Source organism: Apostichopus japonicus, chromosome 9, assembly GCF_037975245.1.
Source record: "Apostichopus japonicus isolate 1M-3 chromosome 9, ASM3797524v1, whole genome shotgun sequence".
NCBI lineage: Eukaryota > Metazoa > Echinodermata > Holothuroidea > Aspidochirotida > Stichopodidae > Apostichopus > Apostichopus japonicus.
Window position 1 is genome coordinate 19,318,934 of NC_092569.1, and position 24,757 is coordinate 19,343,690.

The window sequence follows — 24,757 nt, forward strand, 5'->3', positions numbered from 1 at the left end:
TAGTTCAGTCACTTTACTTGGTAAACCTCAGTTGCTTATAGGGTCATTCGATCCTTAAAAACTAAACTTAAAACACAGCCTATAGTCATTCTCTTACACTATGCTGCCTCATGTCATAAAGCACTGAACTTAGTTTAGATCACAATAGCCAAAACAAATAGATTCATGCAACAACAACAACAACAACAATGAAAAAAAAAGAAGAAAGAACAATCCCACCAAATATTAGAAGCCCCTTCGTCGATCTAAAGTTACAATGCGACTGGACTACTTAAGTCTACACGTACACACTCACTACAATGGTCCATTAGAAGCCAAATCAAATCATTAAAGAACCATATACAGGTTAATGGGGTCAAGTTATTTATTTACAATGGACTTCAAATGTCTCATATAGCCTAATTGAAGTTAAAAGTTTAGATAGTATAATATGAATATAAAGCTAACATCATATAGGGTCTCATTATACCTTATTATAACTTATAAAACAATCGTTTTACATAATAAGTTACAGCGCCTTGTTTCTTACAAGCATGGTGTCATCCATCGTTCATAGTGTATAACGATAGTGTATAACCGCAGTGAGCCTATAGCTATCTTTGACATATACCTCGATCCCTGGTATAATATGGAGGTGTACATCCCCAATATTATTCCTCCATTTAAAACTTGAAAAATACACTTAAGCCTTAAGGTACATATAGGAAATTATATTTCAAGCGCATGTCCCACATACATACAACGGCCTTTGTGAATAATTAAATCATACCTCACTATAGGCCTATAGACATATGTAGCTGGATTTTGTTTATTTAGTATATTTCGAACATAGGCTATATAGGTGTGGCATAGCATGAAGGTACCTCCATGGGCATAGGCATATCTAAACACTTTTATCATGTTGTCCAATCTTGGGATGGTACGCTCAGAGGGGGGGGGGGGGGGTGCTCTTGTTCCAGTAACGTTTGTCTCAACTAATTACGAGAAACAGTAGCATGAGGCCAAATAAGTCACACCATAGGTACAAGGTAATCTCTACCACAGCGTAAGCCTAGTACCATTTAAACTATGATTCGTGTCCAAGAACTTTCTACGGAGGCCGGTACACATAATGCATTCCACCATGTATATGTACACTCCTCATTGACCCGCCCATCCACCCACCTGTCATCCCCACCCCGCCTGTAATTGCATCGACCCCAACCAATTTCCACACACACACACAGACACACATACATACGCGCACACACAATATAGCGTACCCTCCGCGAAAATGTCCATGGCTTCGTATCTACATTGCTCAGGGTCGTTCACAATGCTGTTACACCCACGAGGATCCTGTTTATTCTCCTATTTCACAATGTTGAATGTCGTTGCTAAAATCACCTCACGTGCAAATACACTGTTTACTACGATTGCGCATGGAGATACAATGGGTTGTGCAATCATTTGCGGTTTCATTTTCACCTATGATTCATCATTATGTAGACCAGATTGAACTAGCTTACTTTATTTCCTTCTTGAGGAATTGTCCTACCCAGGTTTTAAAAATGTAGATAACGAGCGCAAGTTCTATGAATTTATAACCAAGTATTGACAGACCCTCCTTCTTTGTGCACGCCAGTATATGACCTTGTACTTGCTTAGGCAACAAAAACGAACCATATACCACATAGCTTACGATGACAGGATAGGAGATCACAAAGTAAACTTCGATATTATTTTATTAAAGCTTGAGTCAACAATGCCAGTCAAGATGCGTTGCTAGGTCAACGAGCTAGATTGCTTTGATTGGATGATCTCGTGACTACCGTGTTATTCGCTTCTTTAAGCCACGCCCATATTTAAACCCCACGTCGTGCTCATTTGTTTACAATGGGAACTTTACGTACGGACAAACAATGTCTACGGTGTACAATAAACCCTTTAGTTGCAGACTTTTGAGCTTCATATTTGCCGAATAAATGCACCAAAAACCGTTTTAAGCAACTTGTAGTATATAACATTAATTGAATAGCGCGTGTTTAGCATTTTAAACGAATTTTGGTGGTATGAAACAGCACCATACATGTTATGTTTTAACAAAGCGGCTGTCTCTACCGAGAGAAAACACGATACACGCCCCTTGCTAACAAGTGACGTCACAGCATTGTTGAAGATCAGCTGCGAATCAGCTGGTCGATATTGCGCAATCACACAGACCGGGCTTTGTTGAAACTTGTTAGTTTGACGGCCTTTTATATGTTACTATGCCGGGATAGTTTAGGTTCTTAATAGAGACTCCTTAAGTCAGTTGAGTGACAAAGAGCTACGACCTATCGTCGACCTATACACAAAAGTAAAATTATAGATGTGGAGTTCAGGCTAGTTTGTTAGAAGAAATCGACTCGTTCGGAAGAGTTAAGGCCTACTGGAAATGCATTTTAGACATCAACTTGACAGCAAAGCACGCGCTTTTGCGGCTGAATTTGAGCGACGTTGTCGCTGTCGATGGACCGAGAGGTAACAGAAATGTTCGCATTTCTCTTCGAGGATTGAAACAAAAAATGCCTCACTTTTGAAGAAGAAGAAGAACATGATAGAAATATCAAACGACGAATTAGGTTTTCAGCCGAAAGATTCCAGTCGCCTCTAGAAAGGAAAACATCTTCGTGGTGCAGTACAGTTGCAAGCATTAGTGAACCCCCGAGAGGAAAATAAAATATTTTCTTAGTCTGTTTTAGTCTGAGACAGACAGACAGATTAACAGATAGAAGAACAGAGGCACTGACGACATACAATAAATAAGAGAGAAAATTCGCAAAATTTGAAGCGATAATATTTGACCGTTATGGCGCCTTCTATCTTCAAGATGGAATCGATTAAGAATTTTCTCCACCAGAACTGGGGCTGGGTCGTCGTCTTTTGTTCCTTTTGGAATTTCGTCACAACTTTTGGTCTTTTGTATTCATATGGTCTCATCTTCGTTGCTCTACAGGCTGACTTTAACAGCAGTACCACACTAACATGTAAGTACAAATTATATGTATTTGGTAACAAATTTAAGCTTAATAATGTAATGTACTGAAGCAAAACTTGTGTATACTCATTCGTATATAACCTAATGTTCAATTTGAAATTATTTCTCCCAAGTTACATATTCGCATTTATTCGAGTATAGAAGAAAGACGGGTGGGGGTGGGGGGATGGGGTGGATAGATGAGAGCTAGGAAGGGGTGGGTACGTGGGAGGGGCAGGGGAATTGGGTATGTGATATGTAGCTTTGAGGATGCTTATTACTCCGGTCCTGAGGTAAGCCTTGAATCGAGTTCGGTACCACAACGGCAAATCCAAGCACAATTTAATGTTTAAATGACAGGAGACTGGGTCTAATTCCACTTTGTCGAGCCCACTCAAGAAGTTTAAAGTTTTCGTCATGATTGTGACCTCCCCCCTCCCCCTCTCCGCCTAGAAAAGTATTGGGCTCTCCAACAACCAGAAGTCTCGCCATACCCTCATGTATATAATTTGGTCAAATTGTAATAAATTCTGCCAAATTTAACTTAGTACGCAATTAAATTTATGTTATCAAATTAATGTCCTTATTTCAATCTGTAAGTTCTTGCTAACATACACGTTTACCTTAATATTGATTTAGTCATGAACATACATCGTTGTATACAATAATAAGTCTATTAAAAGATAAGAAAACCAACTTGCAAAGTATAATGTTAGATCGTCTCTGATCATAGATTTTCTATGGAAATGTTTAAATCTGCCAAATAATGTCATTGCCTGCTGCACGCGCTCGCAAGGGTCATATACAGATGAAAAAAGTTAGACAAACGAGCAAGGTTAGAGTACGCGACCTCCAGCAACATTTGGTTTACATTACCCGCAGTTCCTATTAGCTCCCGTCTGCCACACCCTTCCCATTGTTTTAAAGGCGGAAACCCGAAAAAGAGAGTTTTCCAGACTTGTCTGGAATTATTCACAGAGGCTCATAACCGGTAAGGCCCTTGAACTTCGGGCCCCGGGACCATGGTACTTGCCTCTTCAACCTATACAGAAATAACCGGCATATGCTATAAGGGCCATATATATCAGTGTAAAATTTCATCACGTTTTGAATACATCCATGCGCAACTTCAATGGTATATATACTCATAGCGCAATTGAGTTGAAAAAAAAAACAACCTACGTTGCTATATTGAGACAAGCTGATTGAGGTAGTTTTTCTTTCCCGAATTACATTATCACCAAGAACCGAATTCTTTTGTTTCACTTGCAATATATCTGAATAACTTATTAACTATAGTATACTGTGAAGGAGGAATTAGAGACATTTTCTGGAGGTAGAATTCATGCAAATCGTATATTTAGCCTTACAAGTGATCAGCTGTTCAAAGCTACAGAAACGCTCGTGGTTCAAGGACTAAGGACACACACGACAAGGTAGATGAATGTGACTGAGAATGTTACTGATTACGTCATGCTTATGTTAAACTATAGCTTAATTACTTTCGGCAAAAGAATATTTAATTAAAGCAACACTGAAGAAATGTTAAACAATATTCCGTTATGTCGCCACATCGTTTGGACTGTTTTTTATACCTTATTACAATGATAATCATATAATGGTGCAATTAACCATAACCAGAAAACACATCATTTCAACAAAAAGAAATCGCGAGATATGCATATTACAGCATAATGCCCTGTCTGATCGCGTGATGTCTCAAATTGAAAATTTAGAGTTTTAAATCTTACTGTTGAAATATATAAAAAATTCAAGAGGGCGAAAAAAAGTAGAACATCCGAAAGTATTATGAATAGGCAAAAAGGTGTAATGATAAAATTCGAATTATAGAAAGAGTCTCTTGTATCCCGAAACAGCATTGTCGGCTACTCATAATTACGAGCAGAGGAGAGTATAGTATAGTTAAATGAGGCTATAGGCTGTACTAAAAAGAAAAGCTCGTACTACACAAATGTAGTTAAAATGATGGAAATAATCGCACTATTGTGCATGTAAGCCCTTCTACTTAAAGAACTATTTCTCTCGGGTGGTAGTGTGTGGGGTACCCCTCTTCTAAAAAATCCTCTTCAAGACGGAAACTAGCATATCATTTGTTCATCACAACCCCTCCCACCCACACCCCTAAAAAAATACCCACCCACACCCCTAAAATAATACCCACCCGCACCCCTAAAATAACACCCACCCGCACCCCTAAAATAATAATAAACTCCGATTATGGTCCTGATCGTCGGTGGCGTTACTAAATCGTACATAAACACTTATGACATTACTTTGAAAGCCTTTGACAATATATTTGCAATGGTACCTATACTCCCTTGGAACATGAAAACATGTGGGTACCCTGCTGTCAAGGTATAGGCCCCAGCTATATAATATGAAGTCGCACTAGACTGAACAAAAGCCATACCCTTTCTGCATTGGATTTTTTTTAGCATGATGACATTATTATCACATCGATACTTCTCCCAGGTTTGATTTATTGTTAAGTTTCTTCAAGAACTTTGATGAACTGAAGGAAGCTATATTGTTTTCAAAATTATGTTAATCGCTTCCGTATCGTTCTTCACCTGCATATATGGTATAGATTGGATGTCTAAATACGTGATCAGCGTGGTGATTATAAACGATGGAAAAGTTGAAAAAAAGGTTAAAAACTAATAATAAAAAGGAAACTAGAAAAATGTCGTATCAGCAGACATTTCTTTTGGTTTCATACACACGTGACCTATACGCGTGACCTATACACGTGACTTTGAATCCCCCTATCTTACCTCAGCAGAATATGAGGTAAACCATGCATGTTTGGAACTCATGAAGATTCACTATCGTTTTATAAGCCTTTGTCTATGCTTGTGTGGGTGTCACTCTCTCCCTTGCTATACTCCACACCCCCCCCCTCTGTCTCCCTTCCCTTCCCGTTCCTCTTCTCCCCATTCCCTCTAACCCCACCCCTCCAACCCACAATCCCCGACACGCACAAAATTTGGACCAATTGGAATCATGGTGTAGCTTGTATAGTTTGTTAGTACACGACACAAGGAGGAGCAAGCGCAGAATGTACTGATCGTCAGCATAATTTATGCTTCCCTGACTAAAATATCAGCTGATTCATTCATTTCTGTTTTTCATACGACATTCAATATTTCTTCACCCGGGAATGTTTGAAAAAGTTTAATGTGTCTTTCAACTTTGACTGGATCCTAAATGTTTGTCACACAATAGCATTGTAGAACTCTTTCAAATGTTATATTGTTAACCAAGTCACGTACGACCCACCCCTCCCCACCGCCATCAAACATTTTTGTCGCAATTAAATTTAATTCGACAACAGCTTATGCAGAATAACATTTTTCACTGCGACAGTAATGGCAACACGTAGAGTCAACAGCGTAACATGTGAGAATTCTATGTGTTCTTCCCGGGGGGGGGGGGGTGGGGATCGGTCAATTGAGCACGTCGTTGTCATAGATAAAAACTGTGCCACATTATAACAGGTATGCAAATTAACAAAATTCCAGTCGCATTGTTACTATACACCCTTGGTTTTCAACCTTTTTTCGATCACGAGCCCAATTCGTCCTCCGAGCCGTCCTCGCGAGCCCATACCTTACCCTGCAAAGTTATCAACTTCATAAAATCAATTTCACAGCGTTTATTAGTGTATTCTTGACACAAGTGACCCGGGGACTCAATCAGAGCTATGAATGTTCCTCCGTGATCAGATGACAGGTACTTCCCAATTAGAGCCTATCTCAAAGATTTCTTGCAACCCTCAATGGTACACTGGTTTCATAAGAAATGTGTGACCGTTATCACTATCAGAATAATGCAGAAAGATGGAGATGAACAATGCAATAAAAAAGCAGCAAAACCGTTTGACGTGTGCATATGAGGCCCAGTAGTATTAAAGGAGATATATTTCGAATCGGTGAGGGAATTTCTATTTATTGAAAACAAATTAACAAATAGAGAGAACGTAAGAATACTTTGTATTGACAATCGAACGGGAGAACTGATAGAAGTGTCGGACTGTATAGATATCACGCTGTATAAGTTATTCCAATTATTGCTCATATTCGAGGCAGAATAGGTCAAAGATCCGAAGAAAAAAAGTGGATCATATTTGTCTACACTTGTAAAAATTGCGATAATTCGAAGGAAAGGGCTGTAGTAGGATCCTTCTGTTTCCAATACAATTAACGGTTAATCTTTTAATCATTACTGGGGCAATGCTCGCGAGCCCACAAAATCGGCCTCGCGGGCCCAAATGGGCCCGCGAGCCCAAGGTTGAAAACCACGGCTATACACTAACTTTGTAATCGTATTAGGAACAATAACCGATTATTGTGTTTAGTTTAACACAGCTGAGCTTAAAAATGTAGAGGGTGGGAGGTCGGAGGGGGGCGGGGGTTTCCCATTTTTCCGCCACAGAAATCATTAATATATCACAGCAGTTAATCGCTTTAAACTTGCTGAGCAGTCTGACAGGGTCCCGGGAGGGGGTTGGGGGGGGGGTGGGAGAACGACATTGGCTTAGGCTACAATACTTTTATGATTATTTTTTTTTATGCGGGTGAGGTGTCACTAGTCCTTCAAAACCCCTTAATCTGAAACCTGTGTCGGTGGACGGTGCAGTTTTTTTCCATCGGCACTTTGCACTGGGATCTAAATTTGGGTCTCTTTGAAAAACAGAATGGGCCTATACCCCTCCCCCCTCTCAAATTCTAACTAACAGGTACAGGTATGTGTTGATAATATATTTTGACTATTCCTGTACACCTGAGTCATAAACACGGTGCTTGTTTAATAGCGTTTACAGGCAAGTTGGTTGAAATGTCGCACACATAATTCCTCTTATATTTTATGTTTTATTAAACATTTGATGTGTTTTTTTTTTAAACCTGATATATTTGTTCCTGATGCGGTTGTGGTGGAGTAAAGAAACAAATTAGATTTCTTGTGCTTTTTGCTTCCTATAACAGTAGATCAGATTACCCCGGGGTATTCACGGTACCCACATTGGAGCAATCTTGTTCATTGTTTGAAAACCAAACAAAATCGTTATTTAAGGCAGCCGAAAGTGAAAAATGACTGACATTGTTTCGAAATTGTCCAAACTTGATGATACTGTGAATGAGGCGAATGTCAAAACGTACACAGATAGGCTTAAATCAGCCGTCATGGGATAGTGCGTTAAATATGGAATGGGGGGGGGGTTGAGCTCCCAGCATATGTAGTCATGAAGAATGGCACACGCATTAGGCAGGGGCACTATTATATCATTATGGATCAATTACACTTGTACCTTACACCCACACCACCACCCCACCCCACTCTGGCAGCACTATCACCCTTAACGGCGGCGATGTATATATACTTAGTTCCCAGTACCTCATCTCATCTTAATTAAAATCCCCTTAAGCTTACACTTCAACTTCTCGTCTCCTCCCCGTCCCCAATCCGTCACCCCCCCCCCACACCCCTATCGACGTCCCCTTCCCTTTCCCTATATTGTTTATGACCACTGAAACACTGAAAACGATTGTGTCTTGAATGAGACAAGCCAGCAGCTTATCTAAAAATTTAAGTCAGAATTGCAATCAACTTGTGAACTAAATGTCGAATTAGCTTTACAGATATAGGCCTATACATTGATCACAATAAATTACAAAAACAAAATACCTCAAATATATTATACTAATATAATCATCCAAAGTGACCGTTTATCTAAAAATATTTACAACAGCTTGGCTTGAAATATCCTAATCTTAAATTTTGAGACGATTGTACATTAAATAAGGTTATTTTATCCGGTCATGTACCGTCTACGTGAGCCTACTTAAATTGATATCACATCAGTTTTTGTGAACTCTACCTTAACCACAATAGTCTAGCTACACCCAAACCATTGTCTGTGATATCGTAATACACCTGTCGTATCTTCATATCACGTGGTGCGATGTCAAAATGTTAGACTGAAAAACAGCAAGATGCTGCTCAAATACCAATCCCATGGTGAAACTTAAAAAAGAGACGTTAACAAAAATTCAGTACCAATAGAAGATAGAAGAAAAATTTTGCTAATTTCCAAAATTATGTCAGAATATCGAGTTAATAATATATGGCATATGCTTACCCGTAACACGGGCTTAATTCAGTTCGTAATATAAAGGAGACATGATATAATTACATTTAGTTTACATAACAGTATTTACAATGATACCCAACTGTTTATCCCTTACAGAGAAAATCGTAACTCAATTTGTAAGGCGGACCGACATACAATCCGTTTCGTTAGCAAAATGTTTTTGTCTCGTCAATTTCGGATCAAACAGCTAAGCTGCCCTATGGGATAAAAATAGAGATGTCTTTCTTTCAACTTGTCTGTCCTGTGAATTATGCATGAGAGAGGGAAACAGGCACTGATCCAGGAGGTGTAGGGTATATACCCCCTCCCTCTCCTCCCCCCACCTTCTCTTAGAACCCCACACAATCCTCCCCCCCCGCCTTCTCTTAGAACCCCACACAAATAATGAAAGTACCAACGGTAGTAAAAGGTACATATCCCCCTCCCACTTCCCCCACCCCGCCTTCTCTTAGAACCACACAAATAATGAAAGTACCATCGGTAATAATTAGCACAATCTTGCTTGTAGGTCTTATTACATACCTAATTAATAGACTATAAATTCCCAGAATGCACTGTTTCACGTCCAACTGACTTTTTTTACGAGGAGAGTTGTCTTTAATGATCCCAGTGCTCGAAAAAAATTTTATTATTATTTTTTTATAAAATCCTGGATCCACCCTGGAAAACGTGATACATTCACTCCTTTCTTGCTGTGTTTATACCTATCTTAAATTATCTTAAATTTTCATGAAATGTCGTTTCTGGTTCCTTCTTAAGTCACTTTACCCGCCTAATCCCCACCCATATAGCCCACCCTCTTCCTAGTGCATGAGCAAGATCGCCTTTAACCCAGTCAAAATATTATCACCAAGCACAGAGGTGAAAAATTAAGTTTGCATTTTGGTACACTGAATGTGTATAGGGAAGGTTTTTCTTGGAAGCGCTCCCAAACTTACCGTCCAAACCTTGCTAGTATCCATGACAACATCAACCATTGTTGCTGTTTGCTTGTTGTCCTTGTTATATTTCCCGGCACGTTGTGATTCACGTCCGGTCATTCTCTACCAGATTGACATTTAGGTTTGTTCTTGGTCTAAACCAATAAACTGGCCGAATACTATAAATGCTGGGAATAAATATATAAATATGTAAATGAAATAATGTAACACTGATAACGATAGCTTTAGACAATGGGTAAGAGCTAAAATAAACATATGGTTAGAACGGTATTTTAACTATAGTGACTTCTTGTACGTGCATGGGTTACAACCCAGACGTCACATGATTCAAATCCTGTTCTGGCCATACATTTGTTTTCTCTTTCCAGGAATAATAATAAGCAGAATTAACAGGAATTGACTGGACTCTTTCACTTTTTCTCTATTCCCACCCTTGCTCGAACAATGAAATAAAGTTAAATACAGTACTCTTTGAAATAAATAGTACAGTATGTGAGTTTTTATTCTACACAGTTATAAGCCCTGCTCCCTGCCCCACCGCTCCCACCGCTCCCACCGCTCCCACCCCCAACCCCGCCCCTCGAACACCAATGTCCATAATAGTATGGCTATACCGTTCCACTCTTGCCAATATGTTTGTCTACTATTGACACGCACGCTGTTGGGACAATTTGTATAATACCCTGTACTTCAAATTAGTGTCTCGTTATAAAACACTCTTACTTAACGGTATATGAGCTGTATAGAATATCCTGTTTCCATCAGATAAATGTTAGCAAATGGTTCAATCTGTCAATACCGTACGGCATTTGATGTACTATGATATCACATGATAATACAGGCTGGTGTATCAGTATTGGGAAAGTGTGCTAACTGGCCGCTGGTCCAATCAAAGCTCAGAAACGCGTGTGGAGAAATGTTTCAAAATTATACTTAGGCCCTATTATCTTTTGTAAGAGTTTACTAACAATCGGTGGGTGAATATCTGACAACATCTACTGTAATTAGTTGACCTCCCTTCTCTCTATTGTTCTAAATGTCAACATATCCTGACAGTGACCCTCATCACGCCATTATTGTTTGCGAAACAGATCGATCATTCTGTGTTTTTCCGATCTTTGTCTTCCTGTGGAATTTCCGATTCCAAGCATTTTGGTTGCCAAGTTCATCGTCTTTGAGAGAAAAAAAAAACATGTTTTTCTCCTTTCAGATGATCGAGAAAACATGGATTAAGCCATAAAGTGCAATTCAGTTCAACATTGCAATGACTAAAACGGATTAGATTAATAGATCACGATCATTATTCATCTTTGGTATTCACAACTTGAATAGAAAAGACAAGATAAAAGGAAATATTTCAAATTTAATTTTTCTTCTAACACACACAAACAAAAGATTTAAGTTGCCAAACCTTGACGAATATGTCCTCATCGTCTGTTAAATGGTGACCTTAGTTTAACAGTGATTTCATTACAAATCCATGTCGCGTGACTATTCCGAGAAAAAAGTATTAACAAAAAAATGAAAAAATAATATTATTGAGTCTCTTTGAACTCCAGTATATGCCAAGAATAATACAACATGAGAACTGTAAAGATATTTTTTCCGTGACAACTGTTTTTTTTTTGGTGCAAACTTTTGTTGTTTTCTCTATTAAAAGTTAGGAATTGGAGTCACAGAAATGGGTTAGAGTGGGTGTGTATTGGTGGCAGTGGGGGTGTTGTTGTTGTTAGGGGAGAAAGGGGGGGTGAGGGAGGGGTATACCATAGTTTATAGAATACGTCCATTTATAGGCGTGGTTCGAGGGTTTCATGAGAAACTCTGTGTTAAACAAGGGGTAAAAAGAACTCAAGTCATGTCGTAAATGAAAGCTTACGTTTTCTTGCGTGATAAATGAAATAGATTTACAACTAGCAAAAAATTGTTACCGGTATAGCTACAGACCTCTCTCCTTCCAAGTGTGACTATTGACAAAGTAGTTGGTTATACACCTAAGCTCCCGCTCTGACTATAATTCTTGAAAACTATGGTACTTTACCTACTGTTATAGAACCATCAAGCTCAACTCAACCAACAAAATATAATAAACTAATATCATATCTGTTTAAAATCCCTCCCTTTTTTTAATATGATAAGTCTGTTTATACCATTTGTATCATTGACTGATTTTATGTACAATTGTTCTCTTCCACAGCATGGGTAGGCTCCATTGCCATTGGTCTACACACGTTAGGCAGTTTCGTATCAAATCCGTTAATCAGCAAGTTCTCCAACAGGCCTGTGGCGTTCCTCGGCCTCTTTATGTGCTTCTTCTCTACTATCATCTCATCCATGATGCCCACCATCACACCCCTCTTCGTCACCTTCAGCCTTCTCTATGGTTTCGGCATCAACTTCGTCCTGATATCCTCTATGAACCTAATTCTGAAATATTTTCCAGGAGTAAACTGTTCCAGAGCGACCAGCGTGGCACTGGTTGGCACCACTGCGGGTACGTAGTACTGCACAGTCTCTTACATGTTTAATACATATATTTACTATACATGCAATGTATCAATTTTTGACCAGATCGTTAATCACTTAAAGTTATTACGTCACACCGAAGTATGACGTCAGATGTATCGTTTCCCGGGGTTCTCTGCTTACGCTTCACGTATTAACAAATTACCAAATAACTCACACTTCTCCTTTTTTATTAAATCTTGGAGCCGCCTCTGCCTTCGGGTTGTTCATACTTGTTATAGGCCTACGTTTAGTGCAAGATCCCTGTTGATCAACTGAATTCCAAAATAGCCAAAATGATAAAAAAAAAAAAAAAACTTGTGTCCGAATTTTAACCTACATTGGACACGAGGAATTCCTACGCGCCCGTCGTATTTCTGTGCGGCCTTTTCAATGTTATATGTTTACGATGAAATATTCAAAATACTCTGAAATCTCTTAAATAAACGGACACACATTGTTTTAATTGAAAGAAAATTATTATCAGAATGACATACTCACTGAAATCTCTTCGTTTTATTTTTCATATTTGAATTCAGGGATGTTGATTATGAGTCCATTGATTCAAATGATGATAGACTCTTACGGATGGAGAAACATGTTCAGAGTTATGGGAGCCGCCATCTTGTTACTAGGTGTCCCATCATGCAGTATGTATTCACAACCGCCTGCAAAAGAACCGACTCCTCAGGTCGTAGGATTCGACGAAGGCGGAAGACCGATGATTTCTGCTGCATCTGAAAGAGAGAATGCAATGAAGGAACGCGTAATCAGAGCAAACGAAATTAACAAGGAGGCTGAAAAAGAAGAAGCAGAAGAACTAAACAAAACGACTGGTGAACATTCTAAAGAGAATCAAGCCAATACGAGCGTGACTTCTTCGAGACGGGTCAGCTTTGCCGATAATGCGCAGACAACAGGCGAGGAGGCTAAAAGGTTACTACGACAACAAAGCGTCACCATTCCCGAGGAAGGTGATGAAGAAGATGATGACGAAGATGATGACGAAGTTATGATGTCACAAGAGGAAACCGAGGCCGCGATGAATGATCTGCAATTAAGAGAAAAGAAACCATTATATTTCAAATTAAAAGGAACTCTGATCTGGAAGATCTTGATGGTCATGAAGCTACCGGAACTGTGGTTTATATCAATTGCTTTGATGGGATGTGCGATGACCATGAGCTTCTATTACGTCAGTCTGGTGAGTTGATTTGCATACTTGATCAAGTCGCTTTGTGTTCCTTCGTTTTCACGGGGATTGTTGATAATTATGTCAGGTTCAAGATTTCATTAATCCTCTGTATATATATATATATATATATATAAAAGAAATCGAAATGAGTTGGAAAATCAAGAACAGTGAAAAAACTTCCAGCCTCCACTGGGATTCGAACCCGGGCCTCCCGCTTTGTACGCGGACACCCTAACCACTAGGCTATGGACGCTGATTGTACGTCCAGAGGTTCGAAACCGGTTAGGAAGGTCGTAATTCCACTGTAGGCGTCTGTCACCTGTATCGAACAATACTAGTTCTGTTTTTGGTGACATATTTTGCCTTACTCTAGAGATCAAACATGATGCTAATCAACTCCATGTTGGTTACAGATATATATATATCACACTTTACTGTGACAGTGTTAATATGACGGTGAGCCCCTCTAACACCTCTTTGTTTAGTGCAGTTTCCAGATTATATTGTAAAAGTGTCGAAAGCCTATTATTCGTTTGATCTTATCCAATATATATGCCTTTTTTTGTGTGGCTTTATTAAGCGTTGTTATTTTGAATGTAAACAGGTGTGCTTCGAGTAAACAAATATAGCAAATGCCGAAGAAATATTCGTACTGAACGTACAACGATTAATGAACGGTCAGCATCCAGTGAGCTATAAGCTTGATTTAATGAAGACACCGTAAATCCAGAAATGTTACGCCTGACAGCAACAACCTATTTCGTAATTTTTCAGTTAAATGAAGATTGGTCATGCTGTCACGGCATATATAGCCATATATCCTAAAAGTCTCCACAATTAGCATTCATTGAAAAGTAAGGGATTAATAGTCTTAAGACATCTGTATATAAATACAGCACATCAATGAATTAATTGATACTAAAACATCAGCGAAAGATTGTACAAACCTTAACAAAATTAACCACCGCAAAATAACGGTTGGGGTGTTTCTGTGATCACCTTATGCATATAGCTGTACTGAAATAGGCATACCCTTATTACATTCTATGGACTTTCAACCAACGTACAGCGATAACTACTAACCACGCTAATAAGATCTAGATACCATTGTTTGCTATATTACGTAACAGACCCGTACAATGACAGGAATTAACATCTTGTCAAGAAAATAGGTACACGCAGCTGTCGATTAATGATTAAATAGGTATTGTGTACAAGGGCGAGAGAATGAAGGTCAAAGTGGCGCTATCCTTAGTTCTTTGTACATTATGAACAATGAGGGATTCGATAGCAGCTCCCTGGATCAAAAGTATGAATGATAACCACAAAGCCATGCCAATAATTAGAAACATTAGTTACTATAAAACGTAGATTCTGAGCTTGGGAGATGTATAACTATGACTTCCATGCATGTTCTATATAAGGAAGAAAGAAAGAAAAGCCAGTGAAGAGAGAGCGGCGTGGGTACGAAAACAAATTGATCCACTCCTCTCGATCTCAGTCCAGTTATATTACGATTGTAAACGTATGTCCCGTCAAGTTGAGTATTAGGGAAATAGCTATACTTCACATGTTAATAAAGGTCGATGAGTGTTACACATGTGTCTACACATGCATGGATGCAATGATCTTATAGTTACTATGTATCTCCTGTTGTATGTGAATGGACACACTGGCAACTTGTATCGTGAGCAGGCTACAATTAAAATCGTGCATAGGCCTACAAGAACAGCATAAGATCGTACGTGATTACCCACTAGAGAAAACCATGCGGCCATGCTCTTTTTAACGCGTCTATATATAAGTGATACCACAAACTATGAATGAAAGTCGATAATTTGAAGAGACTCATTGCTACCCTGTACACTTCTTTCTTAAGAAAGTGGAGCAAAGTGTCATATTTATGCATGCGTGCATCCCTTGATTACTCCTGTTTTCCCCCCAAATTCGAAAGAATATACAACGTACAGAGTTGTTCCATACAGTAACCTTCTCATCACTATATGTAAATATATATGATATAACAGTTTTGCTATGGTTATTTGCTCCGTTTCCGATCTTGCCCTCCGCCTCCTTGCTGCGTTGCAGTTTGAAATCCAGGTAGCTCGTGTACCTGGTATACCATGGAACCGCATTGCACTGAATAAATAAATAAGGTTCATATTTTACTGCAAGAGAACAATGTTTACAGTTTGTTATATGTATATGCACACCAGGCCATTTTATGGCGTTGTTTACGTCAATTATTACCTGTGTCGTTGTCCCTGGTAAATGATACAAAAGGTAGTTTTATTATTACAGTTGAACTGTCAAAAATTCAGATATCATTAACACAATGATGTTGGACAATAACGTTCTTTTCAACCTTAACGTAACTTTGAGAATGATGATACGTATCAACAGATAACGCTAGGCTGTTATTATCTGCTGTGTTGACATAATAGGATACGCTTATTTGCTTAACAATAACGACTTCATTGTTTGGTACTTGTTCAGATATCACAAGTTGTATAGTTTCGGTAAATTACGAGCCAGTGACATACAGTTTAGTGTATAGGTAAAGTCAATTTCAAGAGCTGACAGACAATAGTAAAGTTATTTTGGGAAACGAAAAGTCACGAACGATAACAACAGAGTATGATGCACGCTTATCGCTTGTGTAAAGACAATATGTATTCATTTCTATGGTTTTCCTAATAAAGTAAAGGGTTTATAGACAATCCTAGCACGTGACCTAAACGATATAACGAACGATTGTTTTAATTTTAATTACCATCATTGAAGGAGTGTGTAAATAGACGCATTTTATGACAGATATCGTGTAGGTAAAGCGTGTGAGACATGTCAAAGGAGCAATATCAGATATCTACTACGCGTTCTCGACATAACCAATCAGTTCAGCGTTTTCACTCACGTGATGCGACGAAACATCGATAACGTGTCGTTGAAAATCCAACAACGCGCCATCGAAAGTAGGCCTATGAAAAAAATGGTATATGGGATATATAATGTGGTTACCATAGAAACTTAGCTTTGAGAACGTTGACAAGTAGGCAATGCTGCAACTGGTCATACAGCTTCAGTTTAACTTCACCAACGTATAAATATATACACACACACACATATATATATATATATATATATTCTACATGTCAAGGGATTATCCCCCCCCCCCTCCCACAACATACAATTTACCACCTTCATTACTCATGACGGTACCTTGCCGCATGGATCTCTTTAATAATGTATATACCTTTCTTTTCTCCTCATGTTTCAGGGTAATTTTATGAAGATCCTAGGTTTCACGGGTACCCAGAGATCTCTAACTATCAGTATCATTGCAGTCTCGGAGATCATTGGTAAAATTCTCTTGTCCTTATTCGGTGATCATCTTCCGTTCGGTAAAATCTATCTCTTCGTGATCTCCAGCGTCTTAGGAATCGGAATTATGCTGAGTCTTCTGTTCTTGGTCAGAGATTTCCCATCTATGATTTTATTATCCATCGGTAAATATATTGATTGATTAGTTTTTCAAGAAATGTTCTTTAGATCAATATTTGATCAATTGTCGACATTTGCACGTAGGCCTATATCTAATCTTACATAATGTTTATTGTTTACTGTCGATACATAAATGATTGTTGTTGCTTTTAGTTATGGTAAATACAGGAATATTTATATGCGTATATTCCAATTGATGAATCTGGTAAAGATTATCGAGAGTACATAACGTTATTATTATGTCTTCAAACTCGATTGAACGCGTACAGAATCAAGTGGAATAAAAATATAATAAGAACAATAAGAATTCAAACGTGAATAATAAGATGGCAATGGAAAAGGGAACAAATACATTTAATATTGACAACGGCATAAAATGTAACATGGAACAGTCAATGAAATAAAATTTAGAGCATAAGAAATTAGTTTAAGTCCCGGATAAACGTTTAAAGGTATTTAAATATGAAACATGTCATTAAGTATATCAAGATATTAATCGGTACCCATTTAATGTGTCATTTCTACTTCTTTTGTACTTTCAGTGACCGGTTGCATCGTCATGACTGTATTTGACGCTTTACCATACTCTATTTGTAACCAAGTATTCGGTAAGAAGAGGCGTGTGGAAGCCTGGACTGTAATCTTATGCGCGAATGGCATAGGACTTATATTGGGATCACTGTTTGGTGAGTATGACGTTTCCACTTATACCGTTTAAACGGTCATTAGTATATATATGCAGCAACAAATGCCAGTGCACGCTAACGTTTTTGAAGTAGACAGAAACACGTCTTCTGAGAAATTTAAGTACGACTGATCATTATTTGAATTTCTTATTTGAAATATATTGATGTGAAAGATGTAAAGGGTCGATGTTAACATGAGATGAGGATAAAACCGAATTCGTTTGAACGCGAAAGTCATTTTACGTTTAATTCTCGGTAAAAATATGTCGACATTTTGGCGTGAGATAGTAAAATATAAAGTGCTTCAAGGGCTATTCTGTTTTTCTACTGATGCACAGGGGAAAAAGTCATTTCTAGTTTATATTTTCGTGATTTTTTATCAAGTATCGGTAGGACAAACTACATGTTTTATAGACTGTTGGAAGAGAGCTGCTTATCCTTGGTTCTCAAAAAATATCCACTTTTAATGTATTGAACAAAATTGTTACGGAGAATTTGTTACGACATTAATTGTTAATTGTTACTGCAAAATATGGAGCTAAAAGCCGAGCTATAAGTATAATCTCCATTTAAGTTCATTATATTTCAAAGACTGACAATGTAAGATACGCTAGGAGGAAACAACTCAAATAATATGTTTCTAATTGATGGAAGTTTGCTCAAAGTTGCGTAGACCAGATATTGTGTATGTGTTAGTTAAAACCTTTCTTCCTTTTCTTTGAACAGGTGAGAGTGTTGACAAAACCGGTTCCTACGACGACGCCCTCTATTTGAGTATACTCATCTACTGTGTGGCCTTTGTGTTGTACCTTCTCGTACCCTTCTACCAGAAATGTTTCACCAAACGATTCATCATGGCCAAAGAAAAGAAGAGGAAGATAACGCTCGCTGATGAGTGGGGTGTTGGTGGACCACACCCTAACATTGACCGAAGAGAAAGTTTCTCACCTTCCCCGCTGACAAACGAAACTCGCGTCGAAAGAGAAAGTTGCGTCTAACACTGAGCAGGAAAATTGATTTCTTTTCTCGTCAACAGTACTAACATTCCATTGGAATGAAACGCATGAAAGAAATTCATGTTTTCTGTTTTTGACATCATTGGTAGAGAATGATTTTGACGAGTCGTTCCTTCAATTGACGCAAGACAACTTTGTAGTTTGTCCAGTCCCGCGAGGCAGGGTCGAAATCAGGACGATTTACAACCCAGTTAGGGCTTATGGATGTTACTCATGGTTTATTAGAACATTGGGAATGGGTTGGGGGGGGGGGGGAGGGAATTGTGTGTGGCGGAGTTCATGTAATAAGCAAATATGTAAGATTTCTTGACGGGCTGCTCAAAATCTAAAGACATTATCCTCTGTCTTGACTCCCTCTCACCCGACACCCCCCCCCCCCCCCGTCGCATACTTTGTATGATGGTATGACACTAAGCAAGCTTCACAGAAAGTTTACTTGAACAAAAGGAAATAAGAGTGTATGAAGAGTATGCATGCTCGGTAATGAAATAGCCATAGCTCACAATTCCTTTAGCTTGAAAAATCTGCCAAACTGCCACACCAGAACTCTTTTTTTTTCTAACCATAAAGTGATTGGTTTATTTGTTTACATTGTATATGTCATACTAAAAGAATGACAGCCAAACATATTAAATCTATACGAGCTATACTTCTGACAGAATGCATCAATGCTAAAGTTAAAATAGGAAACGTTCGTTATTAAACAAAATGGTGTTTCAACATATTTGCAATCAACCGCTAACTGGCTTAGACATGGCCAAGAACAAAATTGTGTCACTGAGTGAAACCATTCTTAAACATTGAGTGAAACCATTCTTAAACATGACATGATATTAACATATAGACACTACTGTTTGGTTTCAGGTTGATTATTCCACTACCATATACAGAGTGCATAAGGGTACTGCATAGCAGCTCTTGTTTGCCGTGTCGTGTGTACGTGCGTGATTAAAGATATTATATTCGTCTTTGATAACGTGTCGAGCTCTTTCAGATAAGATGAAACATTGACCAACCAATTAATCCTATCAATTTCGCGGGACAGACTTCCAAAGTTCACGTGTATAAGTTGAAACCAATTAATTATATGTAGCGACGGTTCTAATTGCTGTTTACTTGTTGTTGTCTTGATTAATACAACTTATTTGTAAACATCCATTACTAAGATAGAGTAAACAAATTCAATACTAATTGCGTTGTTTTCTTTATTTATTCTAAACTATAGAGTAGACCAGTCACCTATATATACCGATGGCCTATAGCATTATCTTTGATAGATTATGAACCAGATATCTAAAGACTATAGTTGTCATGCAGCTAACAAATGACACAAGTATATATGCTGGTCCGCAAGGGTAAAAACACAGCGGTAGTCTTGCCGTGTTTAATATATATATATATATATATATATATATATATATATATATATATATATATATATATATATATATAATTATATATAACACGATATCACAACAAATGTGTATATTTGTGTCAAGTTGCCGAATTAAGCTAACGTTCATTCATTATCAAATTGTCGTGTTGCTGCGTTGTTTCTAAACTTGATAAAAATGGATTATAGTAGTTGGTATATGACGTCATCATATATATATATAGGCCTATATATATATATATATATAGGCCTATATATATATATATATATATATATTCTTCAATAGCTTTACTTGCCTATTATAATTCGATTGATACCTAGAAATGCTTAGCATTCCTTGTTTTTCTCTTAATTTAGAATTTCATCAAAACGCAACTTTTCTTTGTAATTTTCTTTTAATTAGTTTCTTCTAATGAAAATGATTTGAAAGATAAAACATGAACAGATTTTCAGCTCTGTATCCATGGTGACATGGTAAAAATGTCTAGCAGTTTTGCTAAGCAATCAACTTCAGCCTAAGTGATAGGCTATTCTTGTAAGAAACTGATTTTGACACTTTCTCAGTTACTATAGAAAGATAGTAGTTACATTTTTTTATATATATTTTAATCATTTTCGAAATTTGATGAACACCTGGACAGTATTAATAGTTTTGCTTATTTTCAATATTTGCCTGAGAAATATTTTTTATCTTGTTTGGTTAGAAATCTGACGAAACTTATTTTCAACGAAGAAGAAGAAGAATGTTGGTATATACCTTGAAGTTGATGGTGTCAAAAGTTGAGGAATGAATAGTTCACACCTGATGACGTCATCTAGTCTTATCGATATCCAACGATGTAGTGATATCATAAAAAGGTCTTTATGCACATAATTGTCAGAAATGTGGGAAAGAGTTATTCAGGCCAGGGGTGGAGCGGAAGGGGAGGAAGTAGAACCAGTGGTTGTAATTATATTTTCTCTTCCTTCTGGAAAATATTTACCGTTGAATTTTTTTTTAGCCTCAGTATAAATCGTCAAAAAATCGGTTGGGTATATCGCATATTTTACGTGTACATTTATAAGATATATTTCCCCTTCATCTAAAAGACACCACGTCATTAGGTATTGTATGACGTCATGCGAATGATGCAAGTTTATTTTGAGTAGCCATCGAACGGCATTATAGTCTTTTCTCTGTTTCTGTTTTTTTTTTGGCTTCTCTTTGAACAAACATCTTTGTATTGTCTTGCTTAATTATATGTAGTTTTTCAGTTTTCGTTTTTACTTTGTTGTTGACTCTGTTGTTTACCGTCGTTATGTTTGAAAGTTCGATTTTTCTTTTTCAATTCTCAGCTGTCACAGTCAAATATTGATAAATATTATAACATGCTAGTGGATGAATATGGTAAACGTTACGTGCTATAATAGATATGTTATAAAGGTCATATAAATATTATTAACTCCTCCTGACCAAAAAAAGAAACAAACAGTGAGAAAATATATATTTCTTGATGATAACATGTAAAACAAAATCGCATTACCTGAAATTTGAAAGATTTTTTTTTCATCGGATTTTAGAATAAGTGATGGTAGGTGCGTACATTTAGTTGTTAACACGTTTCAGGTACGCAAAAAATAAATAACGTCGTTTTGCGTCAACGTCATTTATGTTTAAGAATGACGATGACGCAATGTCATATAATAATGTAAAATCGAACGTTGTTATGTTTTACGCCATCTGCATCATCATAGCAGGAGAATATATTACACCAATTTGAAAGATTTGGGGTTGACTGTGTTACATGTTATTGACGCATTTTGCTGTTTTGATATAATTTACAAGTAAGACCAGTATATAGTTATAAACTGTTTATATTTCGAATTTCAAGAGTAAAATAAAATAAAAAAGGCAATATTTATATTCAAAGTTATACGTCTCATTAATTTCTCGTTGCAATCTCAAAGTATTATACACAAACCACGTTGGGTGAGGTGGGGTGTGACCGTGATGGGTTGGTGGAGGGGGTAGAGAGGAAGGGAGAACGTAGTGCAGGGGTATGGTGGATAGTCGCGTTCGTGATCACACGTATATTCAGTCGTATCGGCAGATAAAATTGGACTTGTCCACGGATACCCATAAGAAGGTTAACATAAAACACACCAGAACAAAACACTGCTCCAGCCCACCCGTGCGCATGCTCGCCATATACATTGTCAGCCGGGAGTAAAACGTCCTGTAGGGGCATTTGTTGCATTAAATATGTCAGTTCGGGCACAGGACGCCCTTCGATAAAGGTTCCTTGCCACTATGGTTATATCAGTCGGTGAAATTTAGAATTTCCATCCCACCATCCCCTCCCGTTCCCGCCTTCCCCAAACCCTCAAAACCCATTTTTTAATCCTTCACTGGCGCTTCCGTCTGTTGGTTCTTAATAAGTGTTACATACGTCATAATATACGTCATATTACATTACAAACATACATACATACATACATACATACATACACGCACACACGCATACATACATACATACATACACGCATACTTACATTACATACATACATATCACATTACATACGTCATAATACATTTAATAGGGTATATCGTGTTGGGCAGAATAGTAGGGGTAAATAGAGGGCGATCAATTTAAATTTCGTAAACACGGTCTTAACCTACTTGAAGTGATGGGGCTATACTGATATGTTGACATTCTTCCATTATTCTTATTTTGAGATTCAATGAAGGATCACAGGTAGCCAACAATTCCAAGAGCAACGAAACCAATTTCCTGTGAAAATGATTCGTTTATTAGGAATCCTATTACAGAGACAAACAGCTATTGAAAGAATCCACACCTTTATGTTACTGTAATGTAAACTGGAGCAATATGTAGGTTGAAAGCGAACAAGTAATTAAAACGAAAAATGTCACTTGATATATTCGAGGTCCTCATCCAAATTTCTTTCGTAAAGCCTAGACGACAAAATGGTTCATTCTGCCTCAAAGACCATACTTTAAAGGGCAATAAAAGTAGCACTATAAACGGATGACTTTGGTAATGAATAGTAATAATAAACTCAAACATACCCTTTACTGATTGAGGTTATCACTTGAGTCTGTGGGAAGGCCATGTAGTAGTGTGTTCCCCCTTCCAACCCGAGAAAAAAAAGGTTCATTCTTAAGGCATAATTACCATATATAATGTAGGTCTATGCAGCAGCTCTGAAAGGAAGATTGTGCTAACAAATAAAGATAATAAACTAAAAAAGGCCCCATACTTCACTAAACGTAAACCAAGCTTTCATAATAGAGGGAATAGCTGCCGTGGAGTCGTTGGAACCGTTTAATATCAATTTAGGGGTAATGGCGTCATCGACCTCAGATTTTGCTTTTAATGTAGACATCAAGTGGTATACTTCTGAGGCATATACCATAAATACAGTCCACATAAGTAGCCCATAACGCATTTTGATTTGGAAAACTTTGTGTGAGGCTGTTAAAAATCCCCGACCAAACCATTTGTATACGGCTGACGATCGGAGGTGGACCCCCTTCACCTTTGAGCACGCCGTTGCTCTCCATTGCCCTACATTGGTGGGGAACCTCCCCCTTCAGTGTACATTTGAGAGAAGCTTAGGATTAAGAAATCAGAGAAGACTTTATAATATCGGAGAGACCACTTTCCGCCCCTCCCATCAGACAAACAAACTGGGCTCATGTGAAACACCGAAGGGGAGATGATACGTTTAAATACTAGTGACGTACACAAGTGGATGAGGGAGTGGGACATAGTTCAGTCGGAGATTTCTAGAATCAGTGTGCAGAGAATTTGATCATTCGTGTGCCTCCCTCCCTATTTCAACCCCACACACAAATCCATGTCGTCTTACATGTTAATGTTTACTCACGACAAGATATTTGAATAGGAACATGTTGATAAAAATAATCGTTCAGTCGGAGTTTTCTTAAATCAGTGTGGAAAGAATCCGACCAACCATCCGTGTGCCCCCCCCCAATCCCCGCATTTCAACCTCATATAAACCATTTCATCGTAACGGAACAGTTCAATTTGACGTGCAATTGATAGAAAGCGTGACGCATGTACAGACACATAAAAAACATCATTATTATTATTATTATATTTGTAGTTATTCGTTATTAGATCCGGGTAATATTTTCCTCGTGTTTATACAATAGAATTTAACAAACCATTATACTGTAGCTTTCAGTAACCATCTTTAATTACATGCAATGACCCTAAAGGAAGGTCACAAGATAAAAAATTCCATCCTTGCCGGTGACAAATGATCCCTTGGTCCTCCGTACCTTTCGTCATCTTCCGCTAAACTGCTGCCAAGTGTGCTTGACAT

General features: G+C 37.9%; 1 protein-coding gene across 1 annotated transcript; it reads left to right on the plus strand.

Annotated features, from left to right (window-relative positions):
• Positions 1-2,216: 2,216 nt before the first annotated feature.
• On the plus strand, positions 2,217-22,305 carry LOC139974119 (uncharacterized). Its single transcript, XM_071981047.1, has 6 exons — positions 2,217-3,008; positions 12,306-12,602; positions 13,153-13,817; positions 17,086-17,314; positions 17,852-17,995; positions 18,722-22,305. Exons 1-6 carry the CDS (start codon positions 2,831-2,833, stop codon positions 18,991-18,993), a joined length of 1,785 nt encoding a protein of 594 aa, XP_071837148.1. The 5' UTR covers positions 2,217-2,830; the 3' UTR covers positions 18,994-22,305.
• Positions 22,306-24,757: the final 2,452 nt, after the last annotated feature.